Source organism: Danio rerio, chromosome 15, assembly GCF_052040795.2.
Source record: "Danio rerio strain M-AB ecotype USA chromosome 15, GRCz13ab, whole genome shotgun sequence".
Taxonomy (NCBI): Eukaryota; Metazoa; Chordata; class Actinopteri; order Cypriniformes; family Danionidae; genus Danio; species Danio rerio.
In genome coordinates, this window is record NC_141035.1 from 3,514,826 (window position 1) to 3,537,054 (window position 22,229).

The 22,229-nt window shown below is 35.6% G+C and overlaps 2 protein-coding genes across 3 annotated transcripts in view; one reads left to right on the forward strand and one right to left on the reverse strand.

The window, feature by feature from the left end:
- rcbtb2 (regulator of chromosome condensation (RCC1) and BTB (POZ) domain containing protein 2) overlaps positions 1–22,229 on the forward strand; it is an 824,162-nt gene that overhangs the window by 384,482 nt on the left and 417,451 nt on the right. The window lies entirely within an intron of this gene.
- cog6 (component of oligomeric golgi complex 6) overlaps positions 1–22,229 on the reverse strand; it is a 79,661-nt gene that overhangs the window by 52,903 nt on the left and 4,529 nt on the right. For both annotated transcript variants that reach the window (XR_015508412.1, NM_001320347.1), the window contains exons 3-4: positions 21,684–21,755; positions 20,994–21,052 (exon numbers count right to left, since the gene is read on the reverse strand). Coding sequence is in view for 1 of the 2 variants with exons in the window: in NM_001320347.1 (NP_001307276.1) it covers positions 20,994–21,052; positions 21,684–21,755 (131 nt within the window). In the remaining variant the exon portion in view is untranslated. The remainder of the gene's footprint in view (positions 1–20,993; positions 21,053–21,683; positions 21,756–22,229) is intronic.

Below are 22,229 nucleotides of genomic sequence, written 5' to 3' on the forward strand. Positions count from 1 at the left end.
TTTCTAGCTGAAATTAAACAAATAAGACTTTCTCCAGAAGAAAAAAAAATATTATCAGACATCAGAGCTGTGAAAATTCCCTTGCTCTGTTAAACATCATTTGGAAAATATTTAAAAATGAAAAAAAAAATCAAAGGGGGCTAATATTTCTGACTTCAACTGTATACTGGCATAAAACAGTAGTTATTGTTGAAAGTAATCTTACAGTATAATAGACCTATATGAGACCTGTATTAAGTTTCTTTTGACCTAATTATGCACCACATGGCATTTTATTAAGTGGGACAGGCTCTATGTTTACCTTGTTTCATTGAGACTTCTTTTTTTGTTTTATTTCTACATATTTAGAACATTACAAAAGAAAACAAGAACTCACAGATTACATGAAACCAACTGCAAAACACCTAAATATGTAGCAATTAGAACTATTTAATAAACATATTTTTTAAGAACACGCTCAGCGCTCAAATGTAAGCAGGAAATGGACGTTTTTTAAAATCTCAGTTACTATTGGTACCAAATTCCAGTATTGTGACAACCCTAGTATCAAGGAACTATAACATAATCTAAATCTGCATCCGCAAACCAAATGGGTTTCTGGACCTTCTTAGATTTAAAATGTTGATGATTACACAAAACTATCCCTTGTAGAATTTTAGTGTCCCTGTATCTGTATTTACACTCAGCAGTGAGTTCGGTGAATTGATGACTATCACTGCCAATCACAGTCATTTCTTTTGAACATGTGAACATAATGGCAAATCAGCAATGTTAATGACATGCTCAACTGCGCTCAAATGTTAACTGAAGTGGACATTTTTTAAATTTCAGTATCAATTGGTACTGAATTCCAGTATCGTGACAACCCTAGTATAAGGGAACTATAAGCAACATTATCTGAATCTGCTTCCCCAAACCAAATGGGTTCCTGGACCATCTTAGATTTAAAATGGTGATGATTACACAAAACTATCCCTTGTAGAATTTTTGTGTATGAAAAGAGGGCTCCATTGTACGGTTAAAAGTATCAAAAGTATCGATACCAGTATTTTGATACCAGTTGAAACTGAAATGTTAAAAATGTCCAATTTCTGCAAACATTTGTTCAGAGAACTCACAGCTGTTTACTGAGTGTAAACACAGATACATGAAAACCGCAAATCAAAGCCACAATTTAGCAGCGAATCGCTCGTATGTCAGCTTATAAACAAACCAGCTGATCGACGTGACTTTGAAACACTCCAGTGTCCTTGTATCTGTGGTTACACCCAGTAAACGGGGTGAGTTTGGTTAACCAATAACATTCCCGGCCAATCACAGTCATTTCTGTTGAGCGTGAAAACCATGGCAAATCAGCGCTGAGGAAGAACACGCTCAAATGTTAACGGAAATAAACGTTTTTAAAATATCAGTATCAGTTAGTACCGAATTCCAGTATCGTGACAACCCTGGTATCAAGAAACTATAATACATTATCTGAATCTGCATCCGCATCTGAATGGGTTTCTGGACCTTCTTAGATTTAAAAATGTTGATGATTACACAAAACTGTTCCATGTAGAATTTTTGTGTATGAAAAGAGGGCTCCATTGTAGGGTTGTCAAAAGTACCGAATTTGATACCAGTTGGTACTGAAATGTTAAAAATGTCCAATTTCTAAAAACATTTGTTTAGAGAACTCACAGCTGTTTACTGAGTGTAAACACAGATACATGAAAACCGCAAATTAAAGCCACAATTCAGCACCGAATCGCTCGTTTGTCAGCTTATAAACAAACCAGCTGATCGACGTGACTTTGAAACACTCCAGTGTCCCTGTATCTGTGGTTACACTTAGTAAACGGGGTGAGTTTGATTAACCAATGACCTTCCCAGCCAATCACAGTCATTTCTGTTGAGCGTGAAAACCATGGCAAATCAACGCTAATGAAGAACACGCTCAAATGTTAACGGAAATAGACATTTTTAAAATCTCAGTATCAATTAGTACCAAATTCCAGTATCGTGACAACCCTAGTATCAAGAAACTATAATACATTATCTGAATCAGAATCTGCATCCGCATCTGAATGGGTTTCTGTACCTTCTTAGATTTAAAATGTTGATGATTACACAAAACTGTTCCATGTAGAATTTTAGTGTATGAAAAAAGGGCTCCGTTGTAGGGTTGTCAAAAGTATCGAATTCGATACCAATCGGTACTGAAATGTTAAAAATGTCCAATTTCTGCAAACATTTGTTCGCAGAAATCAACGCTGTTTACTGAGTGTAAACACAGATACATGAAAACTGCAAATCAAAGCCACAATTCAGCAGTGAATCGCTCGTATGTCAGCTTATAAACAAACCAGCTGATCGACGTGACTTTGAAACACTCCAGTGTCCCTGTATCTGTGGTTACACTCAGTAAACGGGGTGAGTTTGATTAACCAATGACCTTCCCAGCCAATCAGTCATTTCTGTTGAGCGTGAAAACCATGGCAAATCAACGCTGTGGAAGAACACGCTCAAATGTTAACGGCAATGGACGTTTTTAAAATATCAGTATCAATTAGTACCGAATTCCAGTATCGTGACAACCCTAGTCTCAAGAAACTATAATACATTATCTGAATCAGAATCTGCATCCGCATCTGCATGGGTTTCTGGACCTTCTTAGATTTAAACTGTTGATGATTACACAAAATTATTCCATGTAGAATTTTTGTGTATGAAAAGAGGGCTCCGTTGTAGGGATGTCAAAAGTATCGAATTTGATACCAATCAGTACTGAAATGTTAAAAATGTCCAATTTCTGCAAACATTGGTTAACCGAACTCACTGCTGTTTACTGAGTTAAACACAGATACATGGAAACTGCAATTTAAAGCCACGATTCAGCAGCAGATTGCTTGTATGTCAGCTTATAGACAAACCAGCTGATCGACGTGACTTTGAAATGCTCCGGTGTCCCTGTATCTGCATTTACACTCAGTAAACAGCGATGAGTTCGGTAAACCAATGACCTTCCTGGCAAATCACAGTCATTTCTGTTGAGCATGAACACAATGGCAAATCAGCGCTGATTAAGAACGTGCTCAACAGCGCTCAAATGTTAACGGAAATGGACGTTTTTAAAATCTCAGTATCAATTAGTACCGAATTCCATTATCGCGACAACCCTAGTCTCAAGAAACTATAATACATTATCTGAATCTGCATCTGCATCCGAATGCGTTTCTGGACCTTCTTAGATTTAAAATGTTGATTATTAAACAAAATTATTCCATGTAGAATTTTTGTGTATGAAAAAAGGGCTCCGTTGTAGGGTTGTCAAAAGTATCGAATTTGATACCAATCAGTACTGAAATGTTAAAAATGTCCAATTTCTGCAAACATTGGTTAACCGAACTCACTGCTGTTTACTGAGTTAAACACAGATACATGGAAACTGCAATTTAAAGCCACGATTCAGCAGCAGATTGCTTGTATGTCAGCTTATAGACAAATCAGCTGATCGACGTGACTTTGAAATGCTCCGGTGTCCCTGTATCTGCATTTACACTCAGTAAACAGCTCGGTAAACCAATGACCTTCCTGGCAAATCACAGTCATTTCTGTTGAGCATGAACACAATGGCAAATCAGCGCTGATTAAGAACGTGCTCAACATCGCTCAAATGTTAACGGAAATAGACGTTTTTAAAATCTCAGTATCAATTAGTACCGAATTCCATTATCGCGACAACCCTGGTATCAAGAAACTATAATACATTATCTGAATCTGTATGCGTATCCGAATGGGTTTCTGGACCTTCTTAGATTTAAAATGTTGATGATTACACAAAACTCTCCCTTGTAAAATATTTGCGTATGAAAAGGGGGCCCAATTGTATGGTTGTCAAAAATATTTCGGTACCAATCGGTACTGAAATGTTAAAAACATCCAAATCCTGCTAACAATTGAACTAAGGATTCGATACTTTTGACAACACTACAACAGAGCCCTCTTTTCATACGCAAAAACTGCATAGCCTGAAGAAAACTTGCACTCATTCAGACTACATGTTTGTAACGGTGTTTAACATGCCAAAGAAAGCATGTCAGTGTTCAGGGGATGCGTTTAGTCATGTGGACTTGCTCAGGGATCACGTTTCATGTTTCCGCTATCAGAGAGCTGTGTGACATTTGCTTTAGGCCAAAGGAGAGATATCCCACCTGCAAAACTTTAACAATGGGAACATGTCGGGGATATATTAAATGGCTGTAATTCCCCGCCACCCAAGGTTTACCTCCGCAGGGTGTGCGTGTGTGAGGGAGAGAGAAAGGGGGCGTCATAAATGTCAGATAAGATGTAAATTATTACTCAAAGACAAAGATACAAGCCTGCTGGAAAGAATTTCAGGCATCCGGACTGAGGGAACAGATCAGCCAAAGATGAAAATTCTGTCAGGTAACCCCTGTGGGGTTTTAGAAACATTTTTGAATAAGCTTTTATTTTGACGTTTGCTGAATTCGCTTCAATTACAGTTTATTTTTTAGGCGAGTTCAATTTATTTGTATTATTTAATTTGAAATTATTTACCATTTCTAAAATTTGTTATTAATTACACTCACCCGCCACTTTATTAGGTACATCTGTCCAACTGCCTGTTAACAAATTTCTAATCAGCCAATCACATGGCGGCAACTCAATGCATTTAGGCATGTAGACATGGTCAAGATGATCTGCTGCAGTTCAAACTGAGCATCAGAATGAGGAGGAAAGAGGATTTAAGTGACTTTAAACGTGGCATGGATGCTGGTGTCAGACGTGCTGCTCTGAGTATTTCAGAAACTGCTGATCTACTAAATTTTCACGCACAACCATCTCTAGGGTTTACAGTGAATAGTCTGAAAAAGAGAAAATATTCAGTGAGCGGCAGTTCTGCGGACGAAAATGCCTTGTTGATGCCAGAGGTAAGAGGAGAATGGCCAGACTGGTTCCAGCGGATAGAAAGGCAACAGTAACTCAAATAAGCACTCGTTACAACCCAGGTCTGCAGAAGAGCATCTCTGAACACACAACACTTCCACCCATGAGGCGGATGGGCTACAGCAGCAGAAGACCACACCGGGTGCCACTCCTGTCAGCTAAGAACAGGAAACTGAGGCTACAATTCACACAGGCTCACAAAAACTGAACAATAGAAGATTGGAGAAACGTTGCCTGCTCTGATGAGTCTCAACTTCTGCTGCCACATTCGGATGGTCCGGTCGGAATTTGGCGTCCACAACATGAAAGCATGGATCCACCCTGCCTTGTATCAAAGGTTCAGGCTGGTGGTGGTATAATGGTGTGAGGGATATTTTCTTGGCAAACATTGGGCCCATTAGTACTAATTGAGCATCGTATCAATGCCACAGCCTACCTAAATATTGCTGCTGACCATGTCCATCCTTTTATGACCACAGTGTACCCATCTTCTGATGGCTACTTCCAGCAGGATAACACACCATGTCATCAAGCGTGAATCATCTCAGACTGGTTTCTTAAACACGACAATGAGTTCACTGTACTCAAGTGGCCTCCACAATCACCAGATGTCAATCCATTAGAGCAGTTTTGGGATGTGGTGGAATGGAATATTGGCATCATGGATGTGCATCCGACGAATCTGCAACAACTGCATGATGCTAATATGTCAATATGGACCAACATCTCTGAGGAATATTTCCAGTACCTTGTTGAATCTATGCCATGAAGGATTAAGGCAGTTCTGAAGGCAAAAGGGGGTCCAACCCGGCACTAGTAAGATGTAGCTAATAAGTGGCCGGTGAGTGTAATTTGTAAAGTTGTTTTTATTTGACTTCAGCTTTTTTTAGGGGAATTTTTTCACAACTAGGTTATTTTAGTAATCGGAAACTAAAACATTTTGGGTAAAAAAATGAACTGAAATAAAATAATAATTAGCAATAATTAAACATAAGCTTTCTAATAAACAGTAACGTTTTCAAATGATTATTTTATTTTATTTAATTACACTGTTCAAAGATGCTGGGTTCCAAACACTCCATTTGTGTTGGGACAACAAAAAGGAATTAACCTATTAGTTAACGTATTATTTTTTACAAATTTAAGAAAACATAAAACACCTACAGTGACCAAAAAAAATAAAAACTCAAGAATTGTGTCATTTAGCATAATCTTAAATAAGTAGTTTAAACAAACAACAATTGTAATCGTAATGTAATGTAATGTAATGTAATGTGTTGTAATGGGGGGGGGGGCTCAACACCACCACCAGTGCGCAGCATCCACTTGGATGATGTGACGACAGCCACAGGACAACGGCGCCAGTGCGCTCACCACACTAGCTAAAGGTCGAGTGAAGAGAGAGTGATAGAGCCAATTAGGTAAATGGGGATGATAGGGATGCCATTATCGTATGGGCCTTTTTTCCTTCGGCTTAGTCCTCTTATTCATCAGGGGTCACCACAGCGGAATGAACCGCCAACTATTCCAGCTTATGTTTTTAGCAGCGGATGCTTTTCCAGCAGCAACCCAGTACTGGGAAACACCCATAACAAGGGACCACTGTTTATATATATATATATTTGAGCTTCAGCTGTGTGTATGTAATCAGTGAAGATCTGGAACTGGTGTGAGTGTGAAATGCATGATGGATTATGTAGTCCGGTTCAGTTGCAGATGTGATCTGTAGAGTGCCCTCTGGTGTGTCTGGTGGGCACTCAACTTGATGACTGACATATTATGTGCTGTCATCATGGCAAAGATAAAATAAATCAGTTATTAGAAATGAGTTATCAAAACTTTCATGTTTAGAAGCGTCTTGAAAATTCTCTCCTTTAAACAAAAATGGGGGAACTCATATACAGGGGGGCTAATAATTCAACTGTGTATGCTTGTGTTCATTTTCACTAATGGTCAAGATGATTGAAAGTACCCAAATGAGCCTGTGTTGTTGTTGTTGTTATTTGTTGTGAACAATTCCTTTTAGACTAAAGCCCACTTCCTTCACTGGTGTGTAACAATCTGACTGACAGATCCACAGACGGTTGATTTTCTGAGCATGAGTGATTTCACATCAGACAGCAAACTGAGATGAAGGAGCGTGTTTCGTCAATCGCTCTCTGAATCTCCTCATAGGCTATTAATGAGAACCGCTGGCTCTGAGAGATCTTTCCAGAGCTACAGGACGCCGCCGAAGAACAGAATCAAAGTGAATTGGAGAGAAAAAAAAGGGTGAGATCGTGACACATTTTCACTCCGAGCCAAGTGAAGCCAAGAAATGTATGATGAACACAGAAGCGCAGATTTTAAAGATGAAGTCAAGCGCACAGTTTTTTCAAAACTCTCAAACATGAGACACAAACATACACACACACACACAACACACAACACACAACACACAACACACAACACACACACACAAAATATCAAAATATAATCTGATTGAAACTACTGCTGTAGTTTTATAATAACATTTACTATATTATTATTGCTTTTGTTATAATTTTTTCATTATGATTATAAGAATATTATTACAATTCCTGTTTCTTATTCTTCTTATTCTTCTTCTTATTATTATTATTGCAGTATTATTTTTGCTATTACTATTATTATTATTTTATTAATATTATTATTATTGTTATTATTATACTATTACATTATTATTATTATATTATTGTTATAGCTTTTGGTATTATTATTAACATTATTGCTATTTTTATTATTATTTGATTAATATTATAACAATTATTATTATTATTATTGCTGTTGCTTTTTGTATTAATTATTATTATTATTATTATTATTATTATTATTATTATTATTGATTTTGGTATTATTACTGTCATTATTGCTATTGTTTTATTATTATTTGATTAATATTATTATTATTATTATTAATATTAGATTAATATTATAATAATAATTAATATTATTATTGCTGTTGCCTTTTAATAATAATAATTAAATTAAATTATTATTGACTATTAATTATTATTATTATTATTTCTGTATAATTATTATTATTATTACTATTATTATAATTATTATTGTTGTTCTTATTGTCATATAGCTCATTCAGCCACATATAATTCATATTATGTCTTATACAAGATTGTAAATATGGACTGCTACAATTTAAACATTTTGATTTCTAAACCTAAATTGATAAATTACATGACTGAATAAATTAACAGGCAAAAAAAAAAAAATAAATAAATAAATAAATATCAAAAATTTAAAGCGAAAATTTTAACAAATTAGTCAGTTTTATTTATTAATTATTTAATAATTTCCTGCATTACAAAAAAAATATTATACTACGTTTAACCCTATTCAATTACTAACAAAGATATCAACACAGAAAAGGCAATAAATAGTCAATAATCAAAGCAAAAAAAAAACTAATAAATCAATAGTGAATAATTCATCTGTTTAATTAATCAAAACATAATCAAACATAACAAAAAAACAAAATCAAACATAAATAAACAAATTAACAAAAAACAAATCAAATATAAATAAAAAATTATTCAAAAATGAAAGAACATATAAACTAATTTGTTAATTCAATTTAGAGATTTATTTATTAATTTACCTGCATCATAAAAAACATCTATCAGCACAAAATATGCATATAACGCTAATAAATAAAATAATAAAGAAATAAAACCAAACAATAAATCAAAACCAACCAATACTCAACATGACTACATTTATATAATCAAAAGTGCAGGCATTTATAACTTGTATACCATATACCAATTTTAATTTCTAAAAAAAGCTGTCACTGGTAAATCAGTCAATCAATCAACCAAGCAATCAATTAATCAATCAATCAAATGAGCCATTTAACACTGATCCGATGCCCAGAATGTCGTCTAACAAATGCATTTAATAATGTTTGCAAGCTTTTCAATGCACCACAATAACCTTGTTAGTGCAGTGAAAATGACTGATCAAATGATGTTATGAATTATTGATGTATAAGCATCGTCCAAAAGTGAGCATGACTCGCTCCTCAGGCTAACACCTCCTCCAATCAAACCTACAGATTATCCAGCACAACATATTACAGTAGCGAGCACTGAAGGCATTAATCAATGTGCCAGAGAAACACATTTCTGCAGGAGCCAGAACACAATGGCGAAGCTTGCCTACTTATCGACTTTAATTTACCTGCGCTGCGCATGGGGGTGTGGGAAAGACGGGGAACACATTCGTGTGGGTGGGTAGTAAGGTCCCAGCTTAATTAGCACAATAAGATAACGGACCCTACTGGATAGCAGGATTTTCAACACAACAGCAATATCACTACCAGAAAAAGAGACCTCACATTTGAAGAAAGAAAAAAACATTGTGCATTTATGCAGTGAGGTTCACACAGGTGAGTGGGGTTGATAAACCACCCGTAAACACACACACACACACACACACACAAAAAATATCCATAAATAAAACTCTCCCATCCTTACTCTAGGGGCTCTCTTTTAAGGCTCGCTTCCACTGATTGGTACAGTACGGTACCATTCACAGCATGTCTGATAATATTTCTTCTTCTGGAGAAAGTCTTATTTGTTTTATTTTGGCTAGAAGAAAAGCAGTTTTAAATTTTTAAAAAAACATTTTTGGGACAAAATTATTAGCCCCTTTAAGCTAACTTTTTTCTGATAGTCTACTTTAGGAATGAGTTTAAGTATCTTGGCATAACTCTAGACATTAATTTAAAATTTGATAGTCACGTTAAAAATTTAAGTAAGAAAGTTAAGCCAAGTCTAAACTGTTTTCGTTCTATTAGAAGGTTTTTATCATATCACACTGCAAAAATATACATGCACACAATGATATTCTCTCACTTGACGTATTGCATTACATCTTGGTCACAAGCCTCTTTAACTACATTAAAGCCTATTGACTCAATCTATAAACAAGCAGTTAAAATTATGGACTTAAAGCCTATGCGATGGCATCATTGTGATGTTTTATGTCAACATAACCTGTTTAATTTTGATAGTTTTATTCAATTTAGTTATCTTAAATTGGCTTTTAAATGTTTAAATAATCATGTTCCAATCCTGTTTTCTAAGCTAATCAATCGGCATCAAACCTCCCATAGTTACACGGGCAACTGCTAAAGGTGACTGTCTAGTGCCAAAGTGTAAGACCTCGTTTGGTCAATCTGTCTTCTCTGTAAAGGGAGCCAAACTGTGGAATGATTTACCGGTTAGCTTAAAATCAAAAAGTAATCTAAATATTTTTAGTAGGGCTCTTAAAAAGTGGTTATAAACAAAACAGCAGAGTTTGCACAAATAGTCTACTGTTAGGTGGTTGAATCATGTCGCCTTTGCTTTTGCCTGCAGTAATTTTATGTAAAGAATTGTAATGTTGTGTATGTTTTATTATATTTCTATTTTGTCAATTTTAAGCCTCCTGTGGACGGGTGTTGAAAATTAGCAAGTTTGCTAAAACACTTAAACAAATGCATTTGGTTGTCCAGTGTAATTGTGATGTCCATGTCAAATAAATAAATAAAAAAAATAAATAAATAAAACAGAACAAATCTTCATTATACAATAACTTGCCTATTTAACCCTAACCTGCCTAGTTAACCTAATTAACCTAGTTAAGCCTTTAAATGTCACTTTAAGCTGTATAGAAGTGTCTTGAAGAATATCTAGTCAAATATTATTAACTGTCATCATGGCAAAGATAAAATAAATCAGTTATTAGAGATGAGTTATTAAAACTATTATGTTTAGAAATGTTTTAAAACAAGCTTCTCTCCATTAAACAGAAATTGGGGAAAAGAATAAACAGGAGGGGCTAATAATTCTGACTTCAACTGTATATTATATATAAAAATTCCTTAAAGTACTTTTAATTTCTGAGGTATTTATGTTAATGTGTATGACTTTGTGTCACATTATTTAAACAGTGTACTGACTTATTTCCTTCTTGAATAATAATATTAGCCCGTGTGTAAAAGACCTTACATGTCACATTAGACAGAACACTAACAACAGCTACAGAATGACATTCTCTTCCTGCCCCTTACTGAAAGAGTCTCTCCAGTCCATGTAAAGCTTCGATGATATGAGAAGAGATAATGAGAGAGTGATGAAGGTTGTGGAAAAGAACAACAATGCTGTCAGGTCCTGTTCTGTTCTGTTTGCATAACCTTGGTCTTTATGTTGGAGCTTTCACTACTGACATGAACTTTTGTAGGTTTTTGTAGCTTGAAATATATATATATATATATATATATATATATATATATATATATATATATATATATATATATATATATATATATATATATATATATATATATATGTGTGTGTGTGTGTATATACAACAGCTTTGTCTGGTTCTCGAATCTGATTGGCTGATAGCCGTGCGATATTCTGCAATATCAGAATTCCTAGAGCATCTTTACCCTTTGGGTATTCAACTGTGTGTGTGTGTGTGTATATATATATATATATATATATATATATATATATATATATATATATATATATATATATATATATATATATATATATATATATATATATATATATATATACAGTTGAAGTCAGAATTATTAGCCCCACTGAATTATTTGCCCCCCATGTTTATTTTTTCCCCGTTTCGAAGATTTTGTCAACACATTTCTAAACATAATAGTTTTAATAACTGATTTCTAATAACCGATTTATTTTCTCTTTGCCATGATGACAGTAAATAATATTTGACTAGATATTCTTCAAGACACTTCTATACAGCTTAAAGTGACATTTAAAGGCTTAACTAGGTTAATTAGGTTAACTAGGCAGATTAGGGTAATTAGGAAAGTTATTGTATAACGATGATTTGTTCTGTAGACTACAGAGAAAAAAAAATAGCCTAAAGGGGCTAATAATTTGGTCCTTAAAATGGTGTTTAAACATTTTTAAACTGCTTTTATTCTAGCCAAAATAAAACAAATAAGACTTTCTCCAAAAGCAAAAAATATTATCAGACATGCTGTGAAAATTTCCTTGCTCTGTTAAACATAATTTGGGAAATATTATTATATATATATATATATATATATATATATATATATATATATATATATATATATATATATATATATATATATATATATATATATATATATATATGTATATATAAAGTCCAAACCAAAGGTTAAAGTTCACAGGACCGCTCTCAAGCGGTGGACGTCTTCATTCTTTTTGCTTGCTGCCGAACCGCGTCATAGCTCATTACCATAAAGTTAACTTGATTTCAACTCTCCTTACATCGGCGAAGACGTGCCGCACTGCAGTTTTAATATATTCATAACCGCGTTCATATTTTACCATCATACTTAAAAATAAAATTTAAAAAACTATAAAATAAAAAACGCCAAATTTCGCATAATAACTCTTGTATAGTTCTGACACTCGAATACCCTGCCAGAAAAGTCTAGTGGCTGGGAATGACCTTTTTACAGTGTCTGCTTTAATGTTAATGTTGTTTTTGGTGTGTTTACATAGATGAAGATGGCCACTGTGTAAATGCACAGTACAGTTACGAGTTTATTGCCACTTTATATCATTATAATATGATATATGCCTTCAGTGATTTCCTGAAGGTAAATACCAAAAAATAAAGCCACTGGAATAGCTACAGCAGTCGCGATCGTCTGATCTCATATGAAGTAAGAGATCGCGATGACATATGATGACTTGTGCAGGTGTTGTAGTGCCAATTCTTAGGAGTAAATTTTGAAGTCCTTCCTGTTCACACTCGGTTTTAGGGGCCAGGGGAAAGGGGAAGGGGTACAAAATTAGAATTGGGATTGGACCTTAATTAACTGAACACATCTCTAACCAACTCAAGCCTATACATCAGTTAATCAAAGGAAAGTGTGTGGTGTTGCAGGTACTTTCCACACAGTTTTTCGCACTGAATAGCAGTCACAGAAAGGTCACCTGGCAGGACGATCTCCAGATTGAGAAAACCGAACACCAGCAGGTGCGTATTAATTTTAAAGAGCCTGCTTCCTGTCCTCTGTGAATGCGTGACAACCCAAGTCCTGACCCGTCCCTCGCACACAGCTGTCCCTCCGGAGACAGCGTGGTCAGGCGAGGTTGAAAAGCAGCCGGACAAGGAGACGCAATCCCATCTGGCTGATGAAAATGTCACCGAGTCCAAACTGAACAGCAGGAGAACACGATGTGGAGGAACGCTCGATATTCAGAGTCCCCAATGTGACTCCATATGGGACAGTGCAGCAATGCAAAGTAGACACGTCCTACACTTTTCTTTTTTTACTTTTTATTTTTGTTCCCTTAAGTCCACTTCATGGTAGTGAAATCCATCTCTTCCATCCTCTCACTGACCCTTACAAGGGGCATCAGATTTGAAGAATGAAGCTATGCACAAGACTTTTGGCCAGCGGAGAAATTAAAACGGTCGTGCCCAACTGAGTCTGGTTCTCTCAAGGTTTTTTTTCTTCACTCTCCCATCAGGTGAAGTTTTTTTTCCCTCTCCGCTGTCGCCACTGCCTCGCATGGTTCAGGATTGGTAGAGCTACGCATCGATGAATTTGCTCTTCAGTGTTTGAACTCTCAGTAATGATTAAATCACACTGAACTGAGCTAAACTAAACTGAACTGAACTTAAACACTAAAACCTGAACCACACTGTTCCAGTTACTATGACCATTTATGTGAAGCTGCTTTGACACAATCTACATTGTAAAAGCGCTATACAAATAAAGCTGAATTGAATTGAATTGAATTTGGTATTTCCCATGCGCAAGTTCATATGATACTTTTCAACGCCGGTTCATTGGGGATATGTGCCCATGGATACATTATTAAGAAACTGCAAATATGCACCCTGGCATACGTCCAGCTGTATTTTGTGTGTAGAACAACACTATAGGTGTGGTATGACGTATGATATTTTCGGGTTAGAGTTGTAGTCTATTGTCCAATTTATTTTATTACTTTATTACTAAGATATTGCTAAAAACTGAAATTACAATTTCTGGCAAAAGAAAAGACTAGCCAGAAACCAAACTGAATGTTCTTGCATTTAAAAAACTGAGAGTAATCAAATCAAAAACACGACATAGTCTACAAACCTTTTTAAAAGTTTCACTTTTGACTAGTGCTGCAGGAAACCACTCATTTCAAGGAACAACACAGAGCAGTGAAGGTTTATGAAACTAAACTTCTGAAGGCCGTCAGTCAAGCTCTCTCAGCGACGTTTTTGTATTGTGTTTCGTCTGGTCTGACCCTGACAGGGGACATGTAAAAACTGTGCCCACTGGTGTTGTGGTTCAGAGAGGACTGTTCAGTGAGAGTCAGAAAATTGAATTCGAAAGGGCTGAAAGCAAGCAAAGGGTTCAAGAGGGAACAGAAAGAAGACTCCTCTAATAATCTTCCATTTCAAAATGCAAATAGATTCATAGCAACATTGGGTATGTGGAATTCTGGCCAGGCGCAGCACACACAGGGCACTGCCACAGATGGATTTCGCTGCTGCTAGCTCTCTAGCCTCGTCCTGGTGTATAGTTTTGTGTGAAAACCTAATATGTAGTTCTGATTTTCTAACCTGGGGTGCTCAATCATGTTTCTAGAAACTGGCCTTGCAACAGAGTTCAGCAGCAAACTTGATCCCACGCAAACTAGCTAAACTACATATTCAGTAGCACTGTTAGAATCCATATGATCTGATTACTCAAAATATGTGTGGAAACTCAGTAACTTTTTTAGTTAAGTTAGTAGAACTTAATTTTATTTAATACTGCCGCAAAGGGCCGCACGATTCTAATGTGAATCACGATTTTTATTTTTTATTTTTTTTGCTTAAAATCAAGATCACGATTCTGTAAATGTAAAATAAAGGTTAATATGAGTAGCCTATTATTATTACTGTTAATTTTCAAACATATGTTAAAACAACACTAATAATTTTAGGCCTATGTGGAGGCCTACTGTTGCTAATTGCTAAATTTTGTATTATGGTGGACTTGAACAGACTGTCAATATGTCCTGTTTGTTAATTCACAGTAAAAAGATGACTTCAGAATACAACTATTCATAATTATAAAATTGAATTATTATGTTTGACACATGTGCTTGTCATCTGTCCCTGACAGCATTATTAGACCATATTATTTCCATTAGATATAGGCTAGGGTTGCTATACTGACACAGTAAACATTTATTTTCATGCACGACACTGTCTGTTCGCTATGAAAGAAAAAACATATCAAATGCTTGTCGTAATCATAACTCTAAAATGCGATATGATCATTTAAATGAGGTTTCACTTTCACTTCCTAGCGGGGCCCATGGCTGCTGTCACTGTGAGAAAAAACACACACGCACAAATCAAATCTCCCGCACGGCCCTCAAACGATCGCTCTGTGCACTTTATTCACAACTTCATTACTTATTATTAGGGCCAGACGAAATCTGCAGATGTTTTTTGCTATTTCTGCTGAGAATTTTGGTAAAAATCTGCGGATTTCTGCGGAATTATTTTGGGAGTATCCAGCGGAGTATCAAAACTAAAACCTTAATATATGAAACAAAAAGTAATAAAATACTGAATAAAAACTGAATAAATTTAGATTTACACATTTACTCAAGTAAATAAACAGAATTAATGATGGGCTAAAAATCTGCAGAAATCTGTGAAATTCTGCGGAAAATCTACGGAAAATCTGCGGAATTCTGCGCGCGCAGATTCCGTGTGGGCCTACTTATTATTCACAGCCTATGCAGGTTGTGTTTACTAAAGTAGGCGTCATTTGCGTGCACGCTCTCGTTCTGAGCAGTAAACAAACAGTGCGTCAGCTCACGTGCCATTTCGCGATCGTGAATACATCATAACATGAAGACAGAAATTATATTTTGGGTGAATTATACCTTATAAATACAGTATGTGACACGTTTAACGCCATTTGAAGGTGTCAATGTTGCTGTGAAGACTTCTGCGGCCGCCTTTTCTTCTCTCCTGATCTTGTCTGAATACTAGAAAAAGCTGAATTAGGATTGTGTGTAGGGTCGAATCGAGATCGTGATCTTTTTTCGATTAATCGTGCAGCCCTACTGCCGCAACATGTTTGTGATGACAACTTCAGCACATTCTCTCATTAACCCTCAGTTAAAAACGGTATGCGAGCTGAGTAGCATGTTTGAATTCAGAATATTCGAAAAAACGTAGTCGAGAAGAACCTGGATGACCTAGTACAGGGGTGTCCAAACTCGGTCCTTGAGGGCCAGTGTCCTGAATGAATTTGAAACCTTGGAGAAATTGATGTAAATAATGCTAAGGATATTTATTGGCCTGAACAAATATTTCCTGACAGCATTCCACTACCATGCATTCCAGAAAAAAACTGTCTCGTTATAGTTTCATCAATCTCTCTCTCTCTCTCTCTCTCCTCCTGTCTATCTTTGTGTCACTCTGTGGATTTAGTCAAACTCTTCTGCTGGATGAGTGCAGGGTTGATGGCAGCAGAGCGCAGAGATGCCAGCTGTCCATCACAGCTGTCAGCGTCTCCTTTGGTGCCAAAATCAAGAACCGATTCACAAGGTCAGAGATACAGTGGGCTTTCAGTTTTCAAACAACAGGATTATTTTCTCTTCCAATCTCGGGCTCATTTAATCGCTCAAACCTTTGAACTTCCATCTCTCAGTGCATCTCTTAATCAAACGATCTTGTTCTGCATCTCTCCGCAATCTTCCTCTATGTCACTGAACTCTGCAGCTCTGTTCCTAAAAGGGTTGGCAACGTATCAAGACATCACAGGCACACATCTGCCGTGCGGATTCTTGAAGTTATGTTTTATTCTTATGCATTCTATAAGCCCGTGTATGATCTTTATCCCTAGTTGGCACTGTCACCTTGAGATTAAAGGGCCATGACACCCCCCACTTTCGGTTAAAGTCTACTTCAGAATTTTTTTAAAAGATGCATGATTAATGGGCGTGGAGCTCCGCGAGCATCGGGCAGGAGTGAGCGTGGCCAGCAGGGGAGAAGGGGAGCGAATAACTGTTGTTGACAGTTAGCACACAAAATGAGACACAAACCATAAGGAGACGCATGAGTTTATAGTTTACAACGTTAAAATGCAAAGAAATAAATTGCAATTTAATGTCCTGCTACATTTGTTATTCGTAATTTCATATACACACAACCACAATTTATATCATTATAAAGATAAGTGTGTTTATGTAAACACTATAAATGTGGATTCTCCCTCGATCCCGGGTCTAAATTATAGATCTGAATGCAGACTCAGTGCAGCAGGTCTCCTGACCTGCCTATTTTAACCATTAGCCCTGCTGGTAATAAAGAGGATTTAGGCGAACACAGCAGCACGGCGATGTGTCTGAATGTGAACGAACTCCTGATAAAAGTCAACGTCCGCCATTCTTCAATTCTCACACTGCTCTCCCGACAAAAATGCTTGCAGCACACACACAGCTTTGCTGTATGATCGGCCCTGACAGGATCGCGGGGAAAAAACATGCAACAAACCCCGTGGATCATGGAAACAAACACATACGAGCCTTCATAAACGGCTACGTGCCGTCGGTCTGTGTCTCACAGCTTGTTTGAAACTGGCAGGTCTGCCTTTGGAAAGCAAGTGCTCTCATGAATAATTAAGCAGCCGGCTCTTCTCATAGGATAAGAAAGCTCCACTATGAATAATAATGAGAAACCGACGTGTCATCATTGCACTTGCAGTACTGCGCTACGTCGCTGATTTTGATCCCGCCCCAAAAATCATTTTAAACCCGGAAGCTGAAATCAGCTGACAAAAGCTCAAAATCATCCAGTTTTCCCCACAATTAAAGCTGACAGGTGCTAACATTGTCTTACCTGATGCTCAACACACACACACATCTGTTAATATAAAAAAAAAGTTCTCCAGTGTGTCCTGAACCTTTAAAAAGCGGCTGAGCTAAAAGCTGACAAGCCGGGAACGCACACACACACTGTATTTCTGACGGGAGACACGTGAACTAGGAGAACGTTTTTCTCGTATTTCTGACGCGCTTGAACCACATTAGACAGATTATAACAGCTTTAACAGACACATTTCTAAGTTGTGTGTCACAAAAACACTCTGTTAACCATTAAAAACGGTATTGAAACCCATTTTCGGAGCGCAAATTACCAGTTGTACACGCTGTAAACTAAAGTTTTTAGCATTCTACCGGAAGACGCTGGTCGATATGGCGCCCTCCATGCAGCAGCCATGAAAAAGGTCTATAGACATGAAATTGTTCTGAAATTTGAAACAAATGTAGTTTTAAACATAGGATCCCAGCAAAACAACTTTACTATTAGCAAACAAACATCACTGCGATTGGCTTATTTGAATATAGTTGACATTTTTCAACTTTTCAACACTCAGTCAATCTCACAATCCCACGCATAAGCCATCCGCTCAGCTCCCATAGAGACTGGACAGAAAACACCCACTCAGCTCCGCACCAGTGGACACGTACTTGGTGCTCAGAAAGCAGCTGCCCGTAGACGGCAGACAGCAAGGCCGCTCGCTGGGTTTTGGAACTGAGCTATTTGTCTCTCTCCGCATCTCATTGGTCCACCACATGGCACACCACAGCTCAGCAGTGTCAATGCCTCGTCAGCCCCCTTTTCAATCAATTCCGCCCAAATGACTTTCACTGGCAGCCTCTCAACGGCTATAAACAGGCACATTTCACCAGTGACGGCCATAAACCTGATCTGTGGGTCGCAGGAAGTACAAGATATGCTGAAGCTAGAGCCTTGATTTATTCTGTGTTTTCACCTCGTGTCTCCATCCAGGAGCCAAACAGAATGTTTCGGCCAATCAAGGCTACGAGCTATATATTAGAATCCTCTCTCTCTCTTTTTTTGGTTCAGTGGCATTATTGACTTGTGTGTACTGCATTGTTTCTTTATCAGCAGCTAGCTTGTAATCAGTTGCATTCAAAGCAAGCAGCAAAACAGATAAGGGAATATTAATTAGAGATGCAAAACCAAACTGCAGAGAAGATCAGATATTCCAGAGGAAAAACTCATTGAAAGTTGGACAGCGGCGAACACACTTCAGATTTCTCTGATGTATGAATGGAAATGAGATTCTTGTAACACTGCAGTCTCTTCGTCATCTGCTCTACTGACATGGGGCTGCGTCTATTTCTGCTGTTTTGCTAAGAATAGTCAAACATTGTGATGCTTACCAGAAATAGACCACTGTAACACTCTAGAAAGAGTGCTGGGTATTCATTAATTACATAGACAGCGGCTTTAAATTAAACTACAGAACTTTCCTTCTCAATTAAGAACAAACACCAATGCATAAAACCAGAATGAAGCAGAGTAAGGGTGAACGTTTCCTCCTGTGGTTATTACCAGGATCATGCACATACACTATTACATAATGACCACCTGCCTAATAAGCTGTTCCTCCACATGCTGCCAAAACAACCCGAGGAAAAGAGTCTACAGGAAGTGTCCTGTGTTATCAGTAGACTTCGAGGAGTAGAAGAGGATTCAACCTGGTGGTTCAGCACATCTATTGAGATCTGGGAAATTTGGAGGCCAGGGAAACATCTTGAACTTGCAAGTTGGAGCTAAACTATGCAGAGCACCTTCCCTCAATGTCAACCAATAGGTTCAGAGTCTAGTTTCACCCTTTTGGTAATATGCTGTGGTTTGCTTTTTTGCCTTTTATGTAGAAATGTTGCTTTGTATTCATTTGTTTGTTCGTTTGTTTTGGTGTTGTTTATTTTTTGTTTGTTTATTTTTTCGTTTAGTTTAAATATTTAGTAATGCTGCTTTGTATTTATTTATTTATCTACTCATTCATTTATTTATGTATTTATTTATTTATGTTTGTTTATTTTCATTTTGTTTAAAGATTCAGTAATGTTACTTGGCTTTTTTTTTCATTTTGTTTTAAAATTCAGGAATGTTGCTTTGTATTTATTTATTTATTTATTTATTTATTTATTTATTTATTTATTTATTTATTTATTTATTTATTTATTTATTTATTTATGTGTTTGTTTTATTTTTTCATTTTGTTTAAATATTTAGTTACGTTGCTTTTTATTTATTTATTTATTTGTTTGTTTGTTTTTTCATTATGTTTAAATATTTTGTAATGTTGCTTTGTATTAATTAATTAATTACTTAATTAATTAATCAATTAATTAATTTATATATTTATTTATTTATTTATTCATGTGTTTGTTGAAGATTCAGTAATGTTGCTTTGCATTTATTTATTTATTTGTTTGGTTTTTATATTTTGTTTAAAGATTAAGTCATGTTGCTTTGCAGTTATTTATTTATTTATTTATTTATTTATTTATTTATTTATTTATTTATTTATGTGTTTTTGTTTAAAGATTCAGTAATGTTGCTTTGTATTTATTTATTAAAATATTTATTTATTTATTTATTTATTTATTTATTTATTTATGCGTTTCTTTATTATGTTTAAAGATTCAGTAATGTTGCTTTGTATTTATTTATTAAAATATTTATTTATTTATTTATTTATGCGTTTCTTTATTTTGTTTAAAGATTCAGTAATGTTGCTTTGTATTTATTTATTTAAATATTTATTTAGTTATTTATTTAAAGATTTTGCAAAGTTGCTTTGTATGTATTTATTTAGTAAGTTATTTTTGTGTGTCAAGATTCACTAATGTTGCTTCGTATTTATTCATTTATTATTCATTATTTCATGCTGTGGTTTCCTTTTTTGCTGTTTCTGAAAGGTAAAATAGAAATAATTGTTTGATGGCAAACAAGAACCATCTAAAGAACCATACCACTCAGTGGAAACAAGCCATTAGTAGAGTTTTACCAAGCATTCTTCCATATATTTAGAGGCGCTGGGATTTTATGATTGTTTTTCCAACTCATTGCCATCAGGAAACAACAAAAATGTCAGCAACTTAAAATCAGTTAAACACAGAAAAAAAGTAATATATTAGACTCACTTCTCTCCTTGAAGTTTGTTGGTTTTCACAATCAAGTCCTGGGTTTGCTCTTTGGCTGCCTGTTGACACAAAATATGACAGCTGAGTTGCAGAAATAAACAGCATGTTTGTTCTTCAACAATATGTTTTCATACAGTATATGTTCTTCTTGAATATTTTTTATAATCCAGCAGGCTTTAAAGAACCTTGATTTCACATCAGACATGCATATCTATCTATCAATGGAAATATTTACAAGAAGTTTTTGGTTAATGGCACAGTAGGTCATTTTCACCACCAGAGGGCATGTGTTTACAACAAACAAAGGTACATTTTTATGACAGTGACTGCAGTGCTTTCCAGACATAGAGCTCTACTTTAACGTTCTAGGTGCAAAGTCTAAAGCGCAGGGCGCAAAAACATTAAGGGCTTGTCTGAATACACTTATTTTAAGGACGGAAAAAAAACGCTCTGCGCCACAGTGCATGGTCTAACAGGGTTGTGCTTATTCTCTTAATGAGTTATGGGTGTGTTTTGAGCATAACGTGCATTAAACCAATCAGAGAGTCATCTCCCATACCCTTTAAGAGTCAGTTGAGTCAGTCAGACCATGTTGTGCTGTGACACAGTTTGCTGCGGAAATGTGCGATTTTTCTTTAAATCCCTTACCTACATAATTGTAGGTATCTAAAAGTGCATGTGCATAATTACCTTTAACCTGTTTGTCATTTCTTCACAGCAGGAGCTCATGGCTTGAACGTCTTCATGAACGCTCTCCAGCTCCTAAAGCAGAAACACACACTTCAGATGCCTGCTTAAACACATCTGAGCAAAATGAGCACTCACAGTATATAAACCAGATTGAAAACTTTGTTATAGAATTGAATGCATCTTAAAAACAGGTAATATGTATTTGTCTATTTATCTATTACTTATGTATGGTTACACATTATTTATTATTAATCTTTATTAATATTATTAATAATTATTATTTAAAAATGTATAAATAAAAATACAATTATTTTATTATTGAAAAACATTTTTCTTATTTTTTTTTAATTTAGAAATGTTGCTTTGTAATCATTTGTTTGTTTGTTTTGGTGTTGTTTATTTGTTTTTTTGTGTATTTTTTCATTTAGTTTAAATATTTAGTAATGTTGCTTTGTGTTTATTTATTTATTTATGTGTTTGTTTATTTTAATTTTGTTTAAAGATTCAGTAATTCTGCTTTGTATTAATTAATTAATTTATTTATTT